The sequence below is a fragment of the Vicugna pacos genome, unplaced genomic scaffold (assembly GCF_048564905.1).
Source record: "Vicugna pacos unplaced genomic scaffold, VicPac4 scaffold_215, whole genome shotgun sequence".
NCBI lineage: Eukaryota > Metazoa > Chordata > Mammalia > Artiodactyla > Camelidae > Vicugna > Vicugna pacos.
The window spans coordinates 106,173-128,463 of NW_027328894.1; the positions used below are offsets into that span (position 1 = coordinate 106,173).

At 45.8% G+C, this 22,291-nt stretch overlaps 1 protein-coding gene across 2 annotated transcripts in view; it reads left to right on the forward strand.

Annotated features, from left to right (window-relative positions):
• LOC140695459 (netrin-1-like) overlaps positions 1–13,736 on the forward strand; it is a 42,037-nt gene extending 28,301 nt beyond the window's left edge. Inside the window, exon 3 of one of the 2 annotated variants that reach the window (XM_072958189.1) lies at positions 13,216–13,736. In XM_072958189.1, coding sequence (XP_072814290.1) covers positions 13,216–13,259 — 44 coding nt within the window. In that variant the 3' untranslated portion in view covers positions 13,260–13,736. Of the gene's footprint in view, positions 1–3,224; positions 4,702–13,215 lie in introns of those variants that run through there. The other variant, XM_072958188.1, reaches the window with a different exon arrangement.
• The last annotated feature ends 8,555 nt before the right edge of the window (positions 13,737–22,291 follow it).

Genomic DNA, 22,291 nt, shown 5'->3' on the forward strand with positions numbered 1-22,291 from the left:
GGGAGAGCAGCCGGGGATGGAGCAGAGAGGCAGCCAGATGGCGTCCAGGGTAAAGAATGCGGAACTTCCATAGGCAGCTGCTTGTCAAGTGTCAGCAGGCGTCAGGGTTACGAGGGCTGGGGCTCTCCCCCAGGGATTCAGTTAGAATTTACATTTCTAACAAGTTCCCAGGTGATACCAGTGCTGCTTGCCTGGGGCCTGCACTTGGAGAACAGTGACAGGCAGTGTGGAACCAGGACCAGTTTTCAGTAGGGGACCAGCCCGGGAACAGAGCAAATGGTGGTCACTGGCCGTGACAGCAGTAACTCAGGTGATTTTACTCCTCAATCCATTTCCTTCCCCAGTTGATCTGTAGCCCTGGATGTTCAAACTGCCAACAGAAAAATCTTTGAGGCTGTCGTTATATTTTGATGACCACACACTTTCTTGGTATGAAGCTTCCCCAACTCCACATTAGGGGTTGTAACCTAACAAGAAATATGCTATGCCCCTTCCGGGGCTGGAGAAACAATCTCGAAACATGTTTCTGTGTCTAAAGTCTTGAGATATTCAGGTTGTTTTAGTGAGTTATCAGGACATTGGGCAGAATATGTAAAGTCAGATCCTTTCTGCAAATGCCAGGCTAAATGATTACTGAGGCAGAATGGAGGTGGAGGAGGTGGAGGTGGAGGAAGAGGTGGTGGATGAGGAGGAGGTGGTGGAGGAGGAAGAGTAGGATGTGGAGGAGGAGGAGGATGTGGAGGAGGAGGAGGTGGAGGTGGAGAAGGAGGTGGTGGATGAGGAGGAGGTGGTGGAGGAGGAGGAGGAGGATGTGGAGGAGGAGGAGGATGTGGAGGAGGAGGAGGTGGAGGAGGAGGAGGTGGAGGAGGTGGAGGTGGAGAAGGAGGTGGTGGATGAGGAGGAGGTGGTGGAGGAGGAGGAGGAGGATTTGGAGGAGGAGGAGGATGTGGAGGAGGAGGAGGAGGATGTTGAGGAGGAGGATGTGGAGGAGGAGGAGGATGAGGTGGAGGAGGAGGAGGATGAGGAGGAGGAGGAGGATGTGGAGGTGGAGGAGTTGGAGGTGGAGGTGGAGGAGTTGGAGGTGGAGGAGGAGGAGGTGGAGGAGGAGGTGGAGGAGGAGGAGGAGGTGGAGGAGGAGGTGGAGGAGGAGGAGGTGGAGAAGGAGGAGGTGGAGGAGGTGGAGGTGGAGGAAGAGGTGGTGGATGAGGAGGAGGTGGTGGAGGAGGAAAAGGAGGATGTGGAGGAGGAGGAGGATGTGGAGGAGGTGGAGGAGGTGGAGGTGGAGAAGGAGGTGGTGGATGAGGAGGAGGTGGTGGAGTAGGAGGAGGAGCATTTGGAGGAGGAGGAGGATGTGGAGGAGGAGGAGGTGGAGGAGGTGGAGGTGGAGAAGGAGGTGGTGGATGAGGAGGAGGTGGTGGAGGAGGTGGAGGAGGAGGTGGTGGATGAGGAGGAGCTGGTGGATGAGGAGGAGGTGGTGGAGGAGGAGGAGGTGGTGGAGGAGGAGGAGGATGTGGAGGAGGAGGATGTGGAGGAGGAGGATGTGGAGGAGGAGGAGGAGGATGTGGAGGAGGAGGAGGATGTGGAGGAGGAGGAGAATGTGGAGGAGGAGGAGGAGGATGTGGAGGAGGAGGAGGATGTGGAGGAGGTGGAGGAGGAGGTGGAGGAGGAGGTGGAGGAGGAGGAGGTGGAGGAGGAGGTGGAGGAGGAGGAGGTGGAGGAGGAGGAGGAGGAGGTGGAGGAGGAGGAGGAGGAGGTGGAGGAGGAGGAGGAGGTGGAGGAGGATTATTAAAATAATCCTCAAGATTCTGTCTAATTTCCAAAGTAATATTTAATTAAAGCTACTTCATACGCAACTGTTAACAAAGAAAGTAATTGCTGCCAGTCTTCCAGATAGCCTGCAATGAGTTCAAGAGTTGAATTATGGAGAATTAACTGGATAAATCAAGCTGGAAGTAGATTTACCACTGGTGCAGCGTTTAGCTTCTAATGAAAGAGCCAGAAGCAGTCTTTTGATGGAATCTCAAAGTACGCTCAGTTCTTTCCTGGTTTCTAGGATCAGAAAGAGCAGTACTACCTTTCTCTACCTAAAAAGGAATGTGGAGGAGTAGGAGGAGGTGGAGTAGGAGGAGGTGGAGTAGGAAGAGGTGGAGTAGGAGGAGGCGGAGGAGGAGGAGGTGGAGGAGGTGGAGGAGGAGGAGGTGGAGGAGGTGGAGGAGGAGGAGGAGGAGGTGGAGGAGGTGGAGGTGGAGGAAGAGGTGGTGGATGAGGAGGAGGTGGTGGAGGAGGAAGAGTTGGATGTGGAGGAGGAGGAGGATGTGGAGGAGGTGGAGGTGGAGAAGGAGGTGGTGGATGAGGAGGAGGAGGTGGAGGAGGAGGAGGTGGAGGAGGAGGAGAAGGAGGAGGTGGAGGAGGAGGAAGAGGAGGTGGAGGTGAAGGTGGAGGAGGAGGAGGTGGAGGAGGAGGAGGATGTGGAGGAGGAGGAGGTGGAGGAGGAGGAGGTGGAGGAGGAGGTGGAGGAGGAGGAGGTGGAGGAGGAGGAGGAGGAGGAGGTGGACATGCACTTACTCCAGGAAGGCTTCCAACGCCGAACATGTATTCATAACCCCTCCTGTGGAACTGTCATCAGCTTGTGAACCATATGAAAATCACTGGCCTCCTTTAAGAAGACAGCTCATTTTGCTCAAAGGAAGAATGAATACCAAGATTATACTTTTTTCACCAAGTACGTGTTTGGCTCCAAAGGATTTTTAAATTATCTCCAAATATCAAATTCACCCTCAAAAATGGAACTACTTTCATCACTGTATTTCTTAAAACTATATGTCAGGCTCTGAATGCAGTTCCAGGTGGAGTTTGGAAACTATTCGATTCATGTCGACCTCATCTTTGCCCACTCCACTCTCAATGGACTATTCAAAAATAAATTTCCAAGAGAGAAGATGAGAGAATCCTTTCTGTAGCCCCATTTTTTCAATCATCTAAATCCCTCAAGGTACTTCCTCTAAAATTTGAGAAACACTTATCCCTAAATATGTAAATATGAACAATCAATCTAAATCCAGAGCTCAGCCAGGCTCTAAACATTCTGATACCACTTCTCATCTGACAGATCTCTTATACTATATGGCCCCATAGTCACTTCCTAAAATAACTCTAAAGTAACTAAAATCTGTACGATATTAACATAGTACAGTTAGACTGATTACTGTTTTGCTTTCATTTAGAGATCAATCCATTCATTCAGCATGGATTTATGGAGCACCCGTTACCTACTATTCACTGATACAAAACACGACCTACAGACCTCGTGAGCACTGCACTCCTGGTGGAATGTATTCTCATTTACTAGAAGCACACCCGTGTATGAAATGACCCAAAAACGAGTCATCTTTTTGTTGTCTTCTTGATTTCACATTTCCTCTCAGAGAACTTTCCTCAGGGTCTCTTCATGTAGTTCACATACATTATAATGAGCCCTTATGCTTATTACCTTCTGCTGGAGACTAAATCTCCCCGAACAGCTCCTGACACCATCACCCTGGCACCCGAGATCCTGGAGCCCAAAGAGAGTGCAATGTAAGCAAGACAAGGCTGAACCCGAGTCCAAAGCAGGGAGCGACACGAGGTGCAGCTGGAGAGGAGAAAGGAGACCAGGGGATGCAAGACCCTTCCCGGCACACGTGAAAATGCAGAATCCATCCCAAAAGTCAAAGAAAGTAACGCATCAAAAGGTACACTTTGGAAACATGACTCTTGCTACAATGTAAAGAATGAACTAGAAACGGCAACACGAGAGGTAAAGAGACCAGATCCGAAGCTTCTGCAACAAGCTAGACAAGAGGTGGCAGTAATCTAAAGGGGAGCGGTCACCGTCAGGATGTGAAGACTCAGCAGGTTCACTAGCTAGTGAGGGAGTCCAATCAAGGGGGCAGGAAAACTGGCTAAACGCAAAGCATGAGGCCCGCCTGCCTGCGGTCCGGACAACCAGGCGGGCAGGGCTACCCGACACAGGGAGGACAGGCCGGGCCGGAACACGCCTCGAAGACGAGGAGCCGGAGGTGCCCGGAAACACGAAGGGTCACGAGGACTGGGGCGGTGAGACTGGCCAGGAAGTGTGTGAGGAGCGCCTGCCGGGAAGCGAGCGAGCCGCCGACAGCCCCACCCCAGGGCCGCGTGCGACCTGGGCCGGGCGAGCCCGGGCCTCCCCGTGTGCGAGGTGTGCGCGGCGGCCTGGTGTCGGGGGTGACGGACATGCAAACCGCTCGGCGCGGGGCGGCCGCGCTGTGAGAACCAAGCAGCAGCGGCACTGCGCCCGGGACGAAGGCGAGACGCAGGTGACGGCGAGGCAGGGAGCCTGGGGCCACCGGGAGGCCGAGACGGAGCCTCCACGCGGCGGGGCTCACCAGCCCCCCTCCCAAGAAGGAGCGGGTGGGGTCTGGAAGAGGCTCTGCGGATGCGGAGGGTGAGCCTCTGCCGCTGACCCTCCCGGCGCGGGGACCAGAGAGCGAGCCGCCCCACGTGCCAGGTGACGGGGGACAGCGACCACGGGGGGAGGAGGCTCGCTCCGGGTACAGCAAGGAGGTGGAAAGAAAGTCAGTAAGAAGTGCAGGCTGTACGTGGTTTTCTCTAATAAACCATTTACTATATATATATATTTACATTTGTACACAGGCTTTACCAAAAAAAAGAGTAAAACGGTACATTAAGAGCTCAGACATCTCAGACAACGTACGTGAGTCCTGGGCGCAGAGAGCTGTGGAAGCTCTTCCTGGAGGAAGTTCCCTCTCTCTCTCTCTCTCTCTCTCTCAGCTTTCTTCCTTGCTGCGATGCAGGCTCGTTCCTCACGTCTAGTCTGACAAAGCGATGCCAAGAATGGCTTCCTACCATCCCTCTGATGGGGGCACCGAGGTATGGGCCACTGCTTGAACTTGTGCCTAAAAATTCTAGAGATACTGATATATTTTAATATTCATTTAAAAAGTGGTGCTTGAGAAGAAAGAGAATGGGTTGACTTGACACCACGTTTGTCTTCAGCAAGTGTTTACTGAATGCCTACCATGTGCTCCAGGTACTGTTCTGGAGACTGGGAATGAAGTTTATACTCTGGAGAAAGAGGAAAGACAGTGAGCAAAATAGAAGGGATAAGTGGCTTAATGGGTGGGTGTGAAGGGTCGGCTTTCATGGGACGGCCGAGGAAGGTGGCGTCTGCACACACACTGGAAGAAGATGAGTGGGGGGAGCCACGATGAGGAAGGATGAGAAACTACTAGATTTTAAAGAGAGATGATTTGACTGAAATTGTATATTTTATATTTAAATGTTAAATAATTTTGCCCTGACTTACATGCTGACAGTAGACTGAAGTGAGGACAGGACAGAAACAGAGACCAACTGGGGAGTGACCGCAGTAAGTTACAGGGAAAATGAAAATAACTGAGCAGAGTGACAGCAGCAAATGAGGCAAGAAGTACTCCCACCCGAAGTGTATGCAGAAGGGGGCGCTGCGGGACCTGTCAGCGGTGAGACAGGACATGCGAGAGATGGGGGGTCGGGGAGGTCTCCAGGAGCTTTGGCCTGGGCAGATCAAAGGAGGGACATGCCGCCAACTGTGACAGAGAGGCCTGCACACAGACAGTTTGTGGGAACATTCACAGTTCAGTTTCACATGTGCCCAGTTTGAGACACGCAAATTTGATGACAAGTAGGTGACCGGCTGCTCGCGTCTGGGATCAGGAGGTAGATCCAGTCTAAAGTAGAGAGGCCACCAGCACGCGGACCATACTCAGGATCATGAACCTGGAAGGGATCTCCAAGCAGCGCACATAGGGCAAGACGCTCTGGGCCGCAGAGCGCTCCGCTGCGAAGAGTCCAGGAGGGGAGGGAAGTCAGCAAAGGACAGACCAGTAAGCCGAGAAGGAAACAAGGCTCTCGGAAGCAGAGCAATGAACAGGTTTCAAAGAACAGAATGCGGCCGACTCTCTCAAGTGTAGCTGATGACCAAGGAAGACAAGGTCTAAGGGTGGCGCAGGGACTGAGCACAGGAGGCCCCGGGGACCGGGGCGAGAGCAGCCGCGGCGGCACGGAGGGGAGAAAGCCCCCCCCCCGAGCACACCTAAGAGAGCGAAGGGGGAACAGGACACAGACCTACACAGCTAAGGACTCAGCAGCAAAAGGCAACAGAGAGAGAGGTGAACGGCTGGAGAAAAGAAGGACTTTGAAAGCCGTTTTCTGGTTGGGGTTTGTTCTGGTTCGCCGTTTAGATGGGAGACCTCGCAGCACACAGCGCCACGCAGAGCCCAGCGGGCGTGGGGCTGCACACGGCTCTGGTGGCCCGGGCAGGGCTGGCGCAGCTGACAGGGCAGATGAGGCCGACCGCGCGCTGCAGGTCCCGGGGAAGTCCTCGTCTGACTGCTTCCGTCTGTCGGTGAAACAGGAAGCAAGGGCACAGCAGCTGAGAGAGAGGACAGGGAGTGGGGGTTCTGAGGAGAGGGGACAGGAGACGCCGCTGGGGAGTGGGCAGCGCGGGGACCAAGGACAGGACTGCTGGCAGCACTGAGCCTCACTGGAGGTTCAAGGGCATCAGCTCTAACTACAGCAGGTCTCTTCCCTCGGAGCAGCCGCCACTCCATCCCCCAGACCTGCAGCAATAAAGCGGCTGGATGAGGCTGTTAGGCGGAGAACGTCACCTCAACTTCTGCAGAGGCTTCTGAAAACGGAGGCTGTGCTCAATGCCATAGGACAAAACCTTGGCAAACTCAACTTAGCAAAAGAAGCAAACGACACAATGACCTTTATTTCACAAAGAAAGTAGTTCTGTAAGACGGGCTAAAGAGAGGGGGAGGTGATCCACTCAACCCAGCCGGCCCCCTGTCCGCCCCGCTCGCTCCCAGAGGCGCGCGAGCTCGGGGCGGCAGGCCGGGCCGCCGGCCAGCCTGAGGGGAGGCTCGGGTTGGAAGACTCCCAGATGAGACTCTCATCCCTTCCAAGCCGTTAAAAGGAGGAGCACCAACTCTCCTGCCTGTAGATCTGGGCTGCTTTCCCTCCTTCGCAGGGAGCCAGTGTCACACTGGGCATCTTCAAACTACAGATAATAATTATACCCTAGGTCCTGACGACTATTCCAACTAAAACTAATTCTCCCTTGAGTCGCTCCCACAAAGTCTTTACGCTGCACGCTGATTGTAATCATTTTATATTTATCTTTATGATAAAAATTGAATGTATCATAGCTCTCTTCACTCAATGACCAGAAATTAAAAACTCACAAATTGTTAGCTGTAAATATCCATTGTTTAAAATTTGTCTTATACTAAAAAGCAGACATTTTACTATTTCTGTCACCATCTTTTATACAGTTTGCATTTTAAAAAATTTAGCCAAATCCACTGTCCTACAAACTAGAGTCCAAAAGCAATGTGAATATATAGGACACAAATCCAGTCAAATAAATCCTTTCAGTACTTTCCAGGCTTCAATGAAAGGAATCAAAGAAAGAAAAAGGGAAGGAAAGGGAAGCTGATAGGAAAAAAAAAAAACTAAGTTCAAAAGAATGACAATAATACAAAAAAATAGATACATAAATCTCACATTCTAAGGCTTAAAAAAAAGGAACTCACACTGTACTAAAAATGAAACCACATATTATGCATTATGGGGTCAGAGTATTCATCTCAGAACAAGGAAAAGACAGATATGCCAAGAATACACATCACTTGTCATAACACAGGGAATTGGTCTCTGACACCTAGAAAGCTGACTTCCTCCGTTTGCTGCTTCTGTCCAGACACGCACTAGCATCTCAAAAGCAGAAGCAGTCACTCAGCTAACCATATGTTGCTGCATCACCCCATTATTCAGGCCAGTGGTGTGGAACAAAACAAAAGCAGGCTGCCAACCCCGAGCAGAGGCTGTCCTTTGCCAGCCTTTTAAAATAATGCTACTGAGAGCAGGAACATTTTTCAGAGACTTAATAGGCAGTAACGCCTGTAAACTCTTGTCGGGTAACCTCACACCATCAGTCTGGATGCAGAGGCAGAAGACCCTCCCTCCCCCCAACACTTGCCACAGGCAGTGAGAACCTGGGGTGACACTTGCTGATTTCCACGTGGGAGCAGCGGCAGGAGGAAGAGAGGAATGGAACCACGTGAAAGAGACGCAGAACCACGTGTGTGATTTTGACATTTATGCCGCGTGGTAGCCCGTGGGTCCCAGGGAACCAGGACTCTCATTTTCGCCTCCTAATGCCACTCTGACCTTCCCTGATCGGTGAGTCAGTAGGAGGCAGAAATTACAGTGCTCATTCTTTTTTTCCTTTGAAATTTAGGGCTGTTCAAAACCAAACATTTCAAAATCATAAGACAAACTCCCTAATCTGAGAGCTGCTTCTTTCACTGTCTTCACTGGAGACAACGAATATGAAACAAGAGTATCCATGCATGTCTGTAAAAATAGCACTAAGATAATGTTTGTATCTAACAGAAAGAAGCTGCCTACTATAACCTTGACAAATTTATGATTGTAGCACAAAATATAAATGGTAGATTTAAAAAAAAATCATCTTGAAATTAAAATACTGGCCTTACTCTAAGCTAACAGGTGTCTCTTCCAAACACAGTACAGAGAATTCAGAAAGGCATAACAAAGCAACTGAAAGTGCAATTAAGTAAAGGGATAATTTAAACACGTTCACGTGAAGAAGCGCTGGTTGGTTTCAATCGCACAACCGTGCTGAGCCCCGGCTCCACGCGCAGAGCTGCGGGACCACGGGGCAGCCGCGGTAGGGCACAGCCCGAATCCTTACGGAGAGTTTGACCCAACAGGAAAGATAAGGACAATGTCCATATGAAATGACCCCAAGACCTCAGAAACAGCAGAAGAGACATACGAAGAATGTATCATCAAGTTTCCAAGAAAAAAATACTACGTCCACAAAATCGGAAAAACCTTCAGAGTGGAGGTGGCATTTTAGATGCTCCTTGAAGGATGGGCAGGATTTCAAACATTGGAGAGGGAGGTGAAGGGTGAAAAACGAATAAAGTACAGAGGCAGAAAAGATAGTTTACTCTGTAGGCAGTATTTCCCGAGCTGCGCTTCACAGACACTGATTCGAGAGAAGCCAACAGATGTGCTCTAAAAAAGGGTGCTGTAGTCAAATTAGTTTGGAAAACACCACACCCTGCAAGGGCCCCCGGAACCTCCCAGCGCACAGTAATACAGCGGAGGCTCTGAGGGCCGCTGCAACAGGGCAGCTGTTCGACCCGAGGCCCCACACTTCTCTGCTCCAGAGCTCATGTGAAAGAACACCTATGGATTCCTCATTGCCAGAATCACTACCAAGCAAATCTGGGCCAAGGCTCGCAGAGCAACTCTGAGACACCGCGGAGGCCGCACAGCCGCGGGCATGAGGAACCACGAGACCGAGGTGCCGCCCCGCACGTGGCGGGGACGGCATTTCGGACACGCCACGTGTCTGGACTCCGTGGCAAGCATCCACGGTGCGCACTGGAGGCCAAACAATCAATTTCAACAGTGCGTGTACACATTCCTTTAACTGCGTTTTATGTTGCAGAAAACAAGCAACTCCAGAACAGGAGAAACACACCCCTAGTCAGAGGGAGCGAGCAAAGGGGCAGTACCGGAAGGCGTCCCGGCAAAAGCGGAGGCGGGCACGAAACACGCAGGCACTGCCCCCGTTTCTGTTTTCCTCCCTAAGCCTGATGTCAACTCTCAGTCTACAGGTCATCCACTTCAAGTTACAGCTACAGCTGCCCTTTTTTCCATGTCTGTCCACATTTCTAAAACAGTATTTGAAAATATAAACAACGCAGATTTAAACTTGTAAGTGCATAATTAGCACTTCCAGCTACCTCATTTCCTAAAGGAACTGTGAATGCACTACTTCCTCCTTCACTGTATCTCTGTTTCTCTGCGCACACACACGCGTGCACACACACACACTTTCTCTCTCTCTCATGGCGGCAGCATCAGAACCAATTACCTGTGGCTGGAACTGAGGTACAGGTGGCCCCTGCATTCCTTGTGATTGCTCATCCAGTGTCTAATGCAACAGGAACTTCAGAACTCTGCAAAAAATGTAAAGTTGAAATGTAAATAATGCAATCATTAACAATCTGAGTTGCTCATCATACACCTGATATTTGTGAATGTTAATTTCACCTAATCTTTCAAAAGTGCCCAGTAAGACATCCCATACTTTTATCTGCCATCTGCTAAATCCAAGCTCTGTTTGGCTAATACAAATATTCACTGTCCCAACTAATCCTTCTCAATAGTAGCATTTTACGCTTAGAAAATCCTGCTTCATGAGATGAAATTCTCCCTTCTCCGTTATGTCTTACAGAGCACAAAAGCTTCCCCTCACCCTCCTCAGTACAAGATGAGCATCGCTGTGGTCAGCTTCATGTAATCACGGCCCGTGCTTCACATTCCTAAAATGCACCTCTTCTTTATATTCTGAAAGTGTTAGTACTTCTGTTCTTTATGTCCAACTACAATGCTTCCTGTGATTTCTTAGGTTTAAACTTAAAAGGTCGGTCCTCATATGAGTGTTTACTCTTTTTTGCACACTTTGTTTGTAATTATAAAACACCATCCATTAATTCAGCAAACACAGTAGGCTGAAGCCAGTCATGTGCCAAGTACTGCACAAAGCTCACAGACCGAACTACAAAGGAAACAAATGCCAAGTATCTCTAGGCTCTTCCTAAGAGTAATTTTATAACTAAAATCTTGTGGGTTAAAAAGTTAGGGTCCACTTAAACAGGATCAACAGATGGAGAAACTAAAACACATCTTCACTTCATCATACTCTTTAAAAAGCAGTAAAAATACTCTAGACATGGGTCATGTGTATTACAAATATTTTCTTCTATCCTATGACTTGTCTTTCTTTAAAAAATCTTCCCAATGCCGTCTTTTAATTAACTTATGAACAGAGATTCATAAATGGCCTACTTAATCAATCTTTCTCTTTATGATTAATGATTTGGGGTACTCTTTAAGAATTATTTCCTTTACCCTAAATTCTCGTGTTATCTTCTAATGTAAGCTTTACTGTTTTTGCCTTTCATATTTAGATCTGCAATTGACCTGGAATTAAATGTTTGTCTTTATGGTGAAGTCAATATTTAGTTTCTTTTTCCATATATGCCTATCCAGTAGCCTTCAGATCACATGATGAAAAGATGACCCTTTACCCCACACCCCACTGCAGCACTGCTCTATCATCCTTGTCATATACATCAAACAACTGCACAGACATACACTAAATTAACTGGTGTATAGCGCAGCTTTGCTATGGACATACATTTAATCATATCTGATATTAATATAAATTTTAGAACCATCCTGTTTCTACTTTTTTTTAAAAGCCTATTGGGATCCTGATTAGGATTACATCAACTCTATAGATCAATATGGGAAGAACTGACATTTTAATACTGGGTTTTCAAATCCAGGACACAGGATATCTCATTTATTTCAGGTTTAACTTCTTTCAATAATGGTTTTCAGTTTCAGTACTCATCTTTCACATTTGTTTCCAAGTTATTTCCTAAGTATATTACATTTTTTATACTATTATAAATAGTGGGTGCTTTTTATTTCCATTTTATTATAGTGTACAGAAACACAACTAATTTCTATATATTGGCCCTTTATCTTGCAAGTGTGCTAAACTCACTTATTAGGTCAAGCAGATTTCTTACAGATTCTTGCCTTACTGCAATGGCTAGAACCTCCAGCACAATGAACAGAAGTAGAGACACCCTCTTTTTGTTCTTACCTCAGGAGAAGAGTATTCAGTCATTTACTATTACATTTAATGTAAGATGCACGTTTTCCCCATATGCCCTAATTTATCAGGCTGAAAGATTTTATAAAGATGTTAGATTCTTACTTTGCTGAAAGATTTTATAAAGATGTTAGATTTTTGTCAAATGCTGCTTCTGTATATGAGCTGACCATATATTTTTTACTTTGTTAAAATGTTGAATTTTGAACATTCACTTTGGTGAATGTTAAGCCAGTATTCATTTCTGGGATGAACCCCACTTAGTCATGATACATAATCATATTTGTACATTGTTGGATTCATTTTGTTTTAATTGAAGTATAGTTGATTTACAATGTTAATTGCTGGTGCACAGCACAGTGATTCTGTTGTACATATATATATATGTATTCCTTTTCATATTTTTTTCTTTATGGGTTAGTATAAGGTATTGAATATAATTCCCAGTAGGACCTTGTTGTTTATCTATTTTATATATAGTAGTGTGTATCTGCTAATCCCAACCTCCCAATTTACCCCTCCCCACTTCTTTTCCCCCCAGTAACCATAAGTTTGTTTTCTATGTCTGTGAGTCTATTTCTATTTTGTAAATAAACTCATTCGTCTTTTTTTTTTTTTAGATTCCACATATGAGTGATATCATATGGTATTTTTCTTTCTCTTTCTGGCTTATTCCACTTAGTACGACAATCTCCAGCATTTATCGTTTATGGACTTTTTAATGATGGCCATTCTGACTGGTGTGAGGTGATACCTCATTGTAGTTTTGATTTGCACTGTTCTGGTAATTAGTGATATTGCGCATTTTCATCTGCTATTAGCCATTTGTATGTCTTCACTGGAGAAATGTTTGCATTTTTCCATTGGGGTGTTTGCCTTTTTGTTACTGAGTTGTATGAGCTGTTTGTATATTCTGGAAATGAAGTCCTTCTCAGTTGCATCGTTTGCAAATGTTTTTCTCCCATTCCATACGTTGCCTTTTTGTTTTGTTTATAGTTTCCTTTGCTATGCAAAAGCTTATAAATTTAATTATGTCTTATTTTTTAATTTTTGCTTTTATTTCCATTTTATTTATATAGTGTTGGATTTGGAGAGGGAGGAGAGGCAAGGAGAAAGAGAATCCCAGTAATGAATTAGAATACCTTTCAGTGTGAAATATAAATCATTAGCATCAACACTTCACCTCTAGTGTCCCTCAGACAGTTTTCACAAGACACTCCATGAAAAAAAGGGCTTCCTGGTCAAAGACCTCTGTGGAGTACTACTTGCTGTATCAGTCTCTCTCAGAAAGTCATGGTCAACATCAACAAACTAAAGCACTGAAGCAGCCCAGCAGTTTTTTTAAAAAAAACTTTACTTACATCTAACTCATTTAATCACAAAATGCTTTCTTTGTATAACAGATTTTAATATCCCCCAGCCTGACTACCCTAAGAAGCGACTATGAGAAGCCGTGTGCTGGGTTACAGCAAGGAGGGCTCCACCATGCCTGCTGATATGAGATAACGTCTAAGCAGATAAAACAATGAAGAAAAGAAGCCAAAGTTTAAGAAAAAAGAAAAGGAAACATAAAAATCAAAGAAATCTTAGAAGTGATTTAATCTAACGATCCGCCTGACAGGAAAGCCCCTTCTACAGTGTCCCAGACAGAGGTCAAAGGCCCCCTGCTCAGAAGACACAGGTCTGTGCGACTCCCTCACTGTGCATGTAAGCTTAGTAACACAATGAACAAAAAGAAATTTGTCTTTACATAATATCTAACATGACTCCTTGTGTCACCGGAGTCTTAATGCTTTTACAGAATGTTTGTATACTGATTTAAAACCATTATTTATCATATTTCTAAAGGTCAAAGATATTTATATGTAATATTTTCCCACTAATCACCTCATAAATAAAATTAAAACACATTTTAATATATAAATATGTTAACTATGCATTCAGTCTTCCAGATCATAAACTCCACGTTGCAGGGACCTACCTGTGTCATCCACAGCTGCACCCCCAGGGCTTAGGTCAATGCTTGGCACAAAATGGGTGCTGAGCGAATATTTATTTAATGAACGAATGCATGTATCTCTGTCATAAAAGCATCAAATAATTACTGCTACAGTTTAGTAAGCCTAAAGTCAATCATGAGTACAATTATGATCAAATTAAATAAATTTGGCACCCAATCTTCAATCCATAAAGGCTTCCCAAAGATGGAGCTGCCCGAATTGGCTTTTAAATAAGAAAGACACACTCACAAGGTCCAGAAGAGGCAAGGAGGAGAGGGAATCTGGGAAAAGGAAGGAACACACTGAAATACTCAAAAGCGGAGCTCAACATCTTATAAGTAATTTAAAATTGAAGCTGGCATGCGGTGAGAGAGAGGACGTGGGGAGTTAATATGAGAAGGTTAGGCTAACAACACAGGCAGGTGTCAGCTCATGAAAAAACTTTTATGATATTTACTTATGCAGTTGGTATCAAAGAGCTTATGTTGGGTTTCAAGCAGCTAAGACAGAAGTTCACTATTTTTCAAATACAACCTTTCCTGCCATGTGACAGAGGAGAGGTGCTCACAGCCACAAGCAAGACCAGTCAAGAAGCTACTGCAACAGTCCAGACAAGAGATGACAATCCTCCCCCACCCTCCCCGGGCCTCTACTTGACCTCAACCAGCTTTCAGCACAACCGTCTCCCCTTCTAGAAGTTCCCCTGGCCTTTCTCCCACACTGCAGCCACTTTTTCTATTGAACGTGTAAGCTGGAGTGCTCTAAGACATGTTTCTTCACTTTTTTTTAAAAACCTTCGTTCTCTTAAATTATCCCATTTGGTCCCAGGACTTTGATCACTAGCCATATATGATTCCTCTCAAACTTACCACTCCACTAGAGGCACCTGTTCTGAGCTCTGAGCCACAAACACCAATATCCAAATGACCACCTGATGTCTTCAGAATTCTTCAATAGAAGACTCCATCTCCCATTCCTCCAAAAAAATTAAAAAAAAAAAAAACAACTTCTCCTCTAATCATTTTTATCTCATTACATGTATCTCCATCTACTCAGTTGGTCCAGCCCAAAATTCCCATTTTGGGGTCTCAGGATCTCTTTATCTGAGAACCCCAAAGCCCTTTTGTTCAGTGGGTCCTGGCTATCAATATTTCCCATATTAGAAATTAAAACTGAGAAACACATACTAATTCACTTACAAATAACAGCAATTTACTTTAACAGCAAGCTATTTCCTGCTACTCATTACAATAACTTTTTTAAAGTATTCTCAGCAAAGGAACAAGTTAAAAATGGAAATCCAAGTATAAAATAATAAAACTGCAGCACTGAAAAAGAAGTAGTAGAAGATCTAATTCTAGTTTAAAACTAGTCCTGCAGTTTCATTCATAAAGCAGAGGGTTCTGTCTTAATTTTATAAACAGTCTTAAAGGCACAAAGAAATGGACATCAGGAATAAATACAAAACATGTTGAGTATCACTGATTAAGAAACACAAATCTAAGCAACAAAGAAATATTACATAACTGATAGCCTTTCAAAATGACACATACTTTTAAATTATATGCAACGCTTATGATATGTATTAATAACCTTTCTAGAAAGCAATGTGACAATGAACATTAATAATTATTCATACACTTTTACTCACGACTCTTAATCCCACAACTCCATCCTATAGAAATAAATCAGTGACTGAATGTTGGATTACATACAAGAATGTATATTAAAAACCATTTATCATAAAGGAAAACTAGAAACAACATAAAGGTCCAACAATATAAAAATGTCTAAATAAATTACAGTAAGTACACAAAATGGAACACTAGACTGACCCAATGTTTATTAAAAATTTTAATGATATTTAAAGATGTACCCAGTATAATGTGAAGTGAAAAAGGCAAGATGCAGAGACAAACTTCCATGTTATTTGTACTCAAAGGACACTGCTCTTATCTTATCCCTGTCGGTTAGATAATTGTGTCGTTGTTTGTTTAAGGTAACTATCTTGCCAAAGTATCAGCCAAATAAGGGTAGGAAATTATCTGTTTTATACATCACTGCACTCCCACAGTGCCTGGCACAGAGTTAAACATACAACAAACACATAGTCACCTATGATTGTAATATGAATTCATCATATACTAAATCAAAAACAGCAAGTTGCATAATAGAATAAAAATGTCTTAACACATCAGTTTTTAAGAAAAGCACATTTGTATACATGTATGGGAATTAAAAATAGTATGGGCAGCCTCTGCTTCCATAATGGCAAAGAATAATTCAGACCAATCCTCTCCTCCAAGGACAATTAATAACACAAAAGAAATATTTTTCACTCTGCTTTAATGCAACACAGAGATATGGAAATATCAAAGACTTAAGGCACCAGTATCTGAGGAAGGAGGGAAGCCTAGGAGAAGTGGCTCTAACGTCCAGGCCTCTTTTTCCACGAAGTGTGGCACTGGCTGCGAGGGCACAGCCACGATGCTGAGAGGCTATACAGTACTGTCACCTGCTTGGGGCGAGAGACACAAACTACAGTCCACAGCTCCACAAAGGGTTGTGGTGAACACCCTCACAATTTCCGTTAAGACCTTGAAAGCCTCAGCCCTGGTTGACAAATCTCAGCATTAAATCATTTGAAATCTTGAAACTGGATTGAGGTCATCTCTGATAGCTAACATCCCAAGCTCCTGGCAAAAACAAGTAAAAATACATTCTGAAGAAAGAGAACAGCTTCGGCTTCAAATTATTTCTACATGCAATTCTGCACATATCATCTCCAGCACATAATAAAAAACTAGACACTCTAGCAAATAAGGACACATGAACAAAAATCAGCAGAGGGAACAGACAGAATAAAAATGCTCTCAGACAGAAGGCTAAAGACGCAGGAAGGAATCATAAAAAAAGGCAACAGGGCCATTCAAATATATAAGAGATAAAACTGATTGTAAAATTAAAAATGAATCTACAGTTGAACACACGAAAACCAATATACAAGGAGAAGGGTAAATGGAATTAAAGCCGTTTAAGGCTCCTATTGAACGTCTGGGAAAAGAAAAAGTACAAACTAGCGCGCTCTTTGTTTTTCTAGTCTACGTTATCTTTTATAAAATTCATTCAGCACTTCTTATGGTAAATTTTATATACAGAAAAATTGCCATTATTCCTGTGCAATTTCTATACATTTTGACAAATTTAGCCTTGTAACTACCACCAGTTCCATCGGCCCATACCATGCCCCGTGTCCCATTATAGTCAAGTCCTCCCCCAATGCCTGGCAATCCCGCTCTGCCCTTTGTCCCGTTAGTTCCCTCTCCAGGAGATGATACAAACGGAGCCGCACAGACTGCAGCCTTCTAAGCGTGGCCTCCTTCACGCATCAGGGCGCACCTGAGACTCACCCATGTTGCCGCGTGCAGCGTGTTCACTGACGCGCCATCCTCCAGCTGAGGGACATCTGCGTTGCTTCCACTTAGGACTACTACAAATAAGGCCACTACAAACACCTGCACACAGGCTCACACCTCAGTTTCACCTCGCATGGGTATGTAGGAATGGGACTGCTCGGGTCATGTTAGATTTTAATAAGTGAAGGATGCATTTAAAATAGAAGGTCTTCGTTTGCTACGATAAGAAATGAGAAAGCGAAAAGCACCTCAAGCCATCCCACTTCTCATACTTGCTCCTTGTGGTCTCAGGTTCTCCGCCCTCACTCTGTTTACTCTAATAAGGTCATCACAAAGGAATGGGTATCATGTATGCCTACAGGATTTGAATTTTTGTTAAGCCCCTAGTCCAGAAATTAGTGAACCTTTCAATTTTGTGGAAAGACAGACATTACCATCCTCTGGCTGCTCAATGAACTAGAATTGTCTGAAACAAAACAGATAACCAGATGCTGAAAAAAATGCAAGTGCCATATTTTCCCTGGACAGTTAAGTCCTCCATGAGGACAGCTGTTTAGGAATCCCTACTCCGATTCCTATAAGATGCATATAGTTCCTGACTAGGCAACAGGGGTGGAAAAGCGAAGGAAGTAGAATACAGATGACCAGAGAAATATTTAAACTGTTAAATATAAACTTTTTGATAAAAAATAATTTATGTGGAATTTTTGCAAGAGACTGGAGTGAGGAAAAGTTCACAGCACTTGGCAAAGATCTTTCTTTGAACTAAACCTTTTTAGAGCCGTTGCTGTACTTCAGACATGTTCCCTAAAACGTCTGCAAGAACACAGGCAAGTGTCCACGGAAACACCATTCTAAGGTTGCTCAATGTTACAGCATCATCACTGAAAAGTAACAAAATAAAGGTTGATATAATCAGGACCAATGTTTTTATTATGGCTCTTGCTGACATCTGCTGGCTCAGTTTTACCTTCCTCCTTAACATACATCGACCTGTAAGATGTAAGCATCTTAGACACCAAAGGTTGTAGCACATGAAGGGACCAACGATGCAAATACTAAATGAGCACATGTCAGCCAACTGATCACTTCCCGAAATCGGTGCTGTGGCTTCACTGTAACTCGCTTCCCAGGGAATCAATTAATACAAACTGTCTGTGATCTAAGGTTCTCATTCTGTATTATTATTTAACTCTGAGACTAAAGTTACGTTTTTTTAACTTAAACTGCAAAAGCCATGTTATTAGAACTCAAAAGTGCCAAAAAGCGGATGTCTTTAAAAATATTACGGGGGGTAATTTTCTGGTTTGTTGTAGCAAGCCGAAAATTCTACACTTGAAAACTAAGATAGTAACACATGTCCCTTCCTAGGCCCTCACACCGCCACACCGCCCCTCTCCGCCCGACGCCAGCGCAAAGGGGCGCGCGGCGGGGCGGCACTTGCTTCTTCCTAGAAGCGGCACTGCTTCGTGTTCCCCACAGTAAACTTTTTTCCCCAGTGTTTCATAAGAAAAAGAAATGCGACAGTGAGCTGCTGTTCTGCTTGTCTTTTTCCTCACTTGCACTCCTTCCCTAGTTCGGAAACCCAACAAGAAACCGCCCGCCCAGCGCCGGCCGCAGGCGGAGGGGCAGCGCGAAGCGGCGCGCCGCCGTCACCTCCTCTCTGCGCCCCAGCACGCTTCTCCCACAGCGAACAGCTGTTCAGACCCAAGAAGGAGTTCTTTCCTAACACGTCCCCCTGAACAAAGTGAGCCCTGAGAGCACCTTGCGAGTCAGCGGTTCTCGGCCTGGGTGACCCCGCCCGGACTCGGGGCGCAGGTCCGGGGCGGGGCCCACCGCTCCCCACTGCAGGACACGCGCACCACGCGGCACACGGGGCAGGCCGGGGCGCGCTCGGGGCGCAGCAGCAGCGGTTCAGCCTGCTCCCCGCGTGGCTCGTGTGTCCGGGGGCATCGCCGTCACCGCGGCGCAGTGACGGGCGCTCCGGCCACGGCCAGCAGGCCTGCCCCTCGGGCCGCCCGCGAACGGCGCTGCCCCAGACACAGGCCGAGACCCGAGGGCAGCAGCCCGCGCCCAGCACCTGAGTCTCAGCGGGACCCTGACGGGTGACCCGGAGGGGGGGGAGGGGCCGCTGCAGCCGGAGCCCCAGGCTCTCCTGAGGAATTTGCTACCATGTTGTTGCTGTTGTTGTTATTATTATTATTGAGAGAGAGAAAATTAGAAGGAACACATCTCTCAGCACACACAGAAGTCTCCCCTGAATACCTCCCCACTCCTTGTTTAAAACAGACCTGAAGTCATCCATTCGTTTCGAATCCATATATAATCTGATTGACTCCCTAAATTACAGTGTTTGGAATAGTTATTTCAGACAATATCTATAAATGAAACATTTGAGTTTGATTTTTAAAATAACAACATATGGGTCTAAGCTACTGAATTTGGTCAAGCACTGCAGTCAAGCATCCTATGACCTGCCAGCTGAGGGGGTGCCAGCCGAGCAAGGTCTCAGCACAGCGACAGCAAGTGCTAATAAGGTGCTCTCAACTCCAGGGCCCTCTACCGTGTCATCAAAGTACAAACACTACTACTTGCCCGGAAAGGATTTTTGAAAAGAATTTTATAGGAAGAAAACGGGAAGGGAGGAAGAGGAGGAGGGAGGGAAACCAAGGGGAGTCCCATGAGTTCAACCTTAGTCACTTTCTGGCCACAGATTAAAGGAATGCCTCTCTCCGAGCTGTCATGCCCAGCAGCCTGCTTTGGGCACGGGGGTGCGGTTCATTCTTCCCTATTTCTGCCCCACTACTCCTGCCACAGGACTGTCCTGATGAGGAAGTGTCTTCATAAGCATGATGGTCCTCACCTCCTCCTGACAGTCCCCAGTCACCAAACTGGGCTGTTATCTGGGGACTGAACCCAGGACAGTGTGCATGCTAAACACATGCTCTACCCCTGAGCTTACACCCTCCCTTCCGGCCCCCTTGATATATCACTGCTTTTGAGACAGAGAAAATCCTTTCCAGAAGCCCGCTAAAGAGCTGGGTTCTGTTCCCATGTCCACAATACGAGAGGCTGAAAGTGAACATCTGATATTGTCAGTCTCAACAATGGGAGATGGGCCCTGCCAGCTGTAAAAAAAAAAAAAAAATTAATACCCTGAAACCTCAATTAAATATTAGGGCTGGGAGACCAGAAAAGGATATTCTCATGCCCTGTGATGACATCAGAACATCAGAGCCCAACAGGAAGAAGGAGGACCCCTCTTCTTTCCTGGTGAGGACAGGACTCAGCCAGTGAAAAGCCATGGACACTGTTTACTGTAGCCTTCCCCACTTCCTTTTCTTCTCTGCAAAAGCCTTCTCTTTCCCTTGCCCTGCGGGGACCTGCACATGGCTCACATGGTTCCAGACCCCAAATTGCAGTCCTCTGCTGATCCTGAGTAAACCCATCTTTACTGGAGAAATATCTCGCCATCTATTTGTTTTAGGTCAACACAGCAGAGAAGAGGTGGGTATGGGTGGGAAATAATCACCAAGCAGGCAATCAATGGCGTCTGCTGGAGCTAGATAGCCAGACACTCTTCCCTGCCCAAGGGAACTCAGGCTTTCTCTGGATATTTTGTACAATAGACACTCAGGTATGAGTTGACTAAGGGTGGACAGTGGTAGAAGTGATGTTCTTTCCACAGTGATATACAGGGACCTGAGTGGTAGTCCCTTCATCCCTTTGTGACCTGAAGTATCAGGTTTAATTGAAGAGTTGTCCTTTCCTCAGACAAGGATACAATTTTGCCATCAAGGGCACTTGATACATTGGTCCCTTTTCCATCTCAATAAAGGGCTAAGACAGAGACCAACCAGATAAGTTGGGAGCTTACGGCAGGGAGAGGTTATTCCTCAGACTTTGTTCAGCCTCAGAGACTAGACTTCAGATCCCCAACTGCCCAGGAGGGTTTAGGAAAAATAATAGATGAATTCAGGAGGATAGAAACAGTTATTTTCAAGCATGTTTCTTAACATGGAATACCTTCTTCAAATAGAAGTTTACAGAGAAGCTCAATATATAAAATATATTTCAGCTGAGCTATTCTGGTTGGAACAGGGTTGGCTGGGAGACCCAGGCCTCATGTGTTTACCCTATTCGTTTGCAGGGTCCTTAGCGACTCAGCCACCCAGGTGTTCAGAGACCACCGGGTTCAGCGTTCATTGGTGACAATGCTATTTCCAACCCAGCTCCATCATGTTGACATCTGATTTTAAGTATGAGGAAGGAGACTGGAACCTCTCTAAAGCAGCAGGGAGCCCACAGGCCAGCTCTCAAGGTCCTGCAGACCTGTGGGCAGCCTCCTTCTCTGTGAATTCTTCGGAATTCTACAGGGCTCCCTGATGGAGAGGGCTCCCTGTGTTCAGTGAGACCGCCATGTTTCCCCCAGGCATTGAATCAGTCGCAGACCCTGATACTGACTTCAGGGTACAGAAGATTTCTTGGCCTTTTGGTACAAAGCTTCTAGAACCTACATGGTTCAGTTTTCCTACAATGCCCCCAAGGTATACAGAGGGAACCAGCCTTCTCCATAGCATTGCTTAGGATCACAGGCAAGCATTCAGATCCTTGCAACATCTGAATGTGTATTCAGATCATAGTCTGGCACAAATCTGGTTGTGTGCCAATGTAGGCCAGTGGCCAAAAGTAAAACCCTACACCTGCCACACTGATTTTCAACCTGTCTTTGCATCTTTCTAGCTGTACAAACTTGGATCAATTGCTTCTCTACTTTAGTTTCATTATATATAAAAAAGGAACAATCGTATTCCCATCTTAGGACTGTCATGAGTTTCAAATGAGGTAATGTGTTTAAAAACACCTGTTCTGGTGTCTACTCTCACTAAGCTCCCCTATTGCTGCTGGGGTAGCATCTGGCAGGTGTGCCTTCAACCCCGTCAGATACTTTGAGTTCCCAGCTGAATCACTGTCACCATTTTTACTATTAACATTACCTTCAACCACTTGACCCTTCTTTCAAAAACATGATCATTGCTGAAAAAGCCTCAACCATCCCGTGA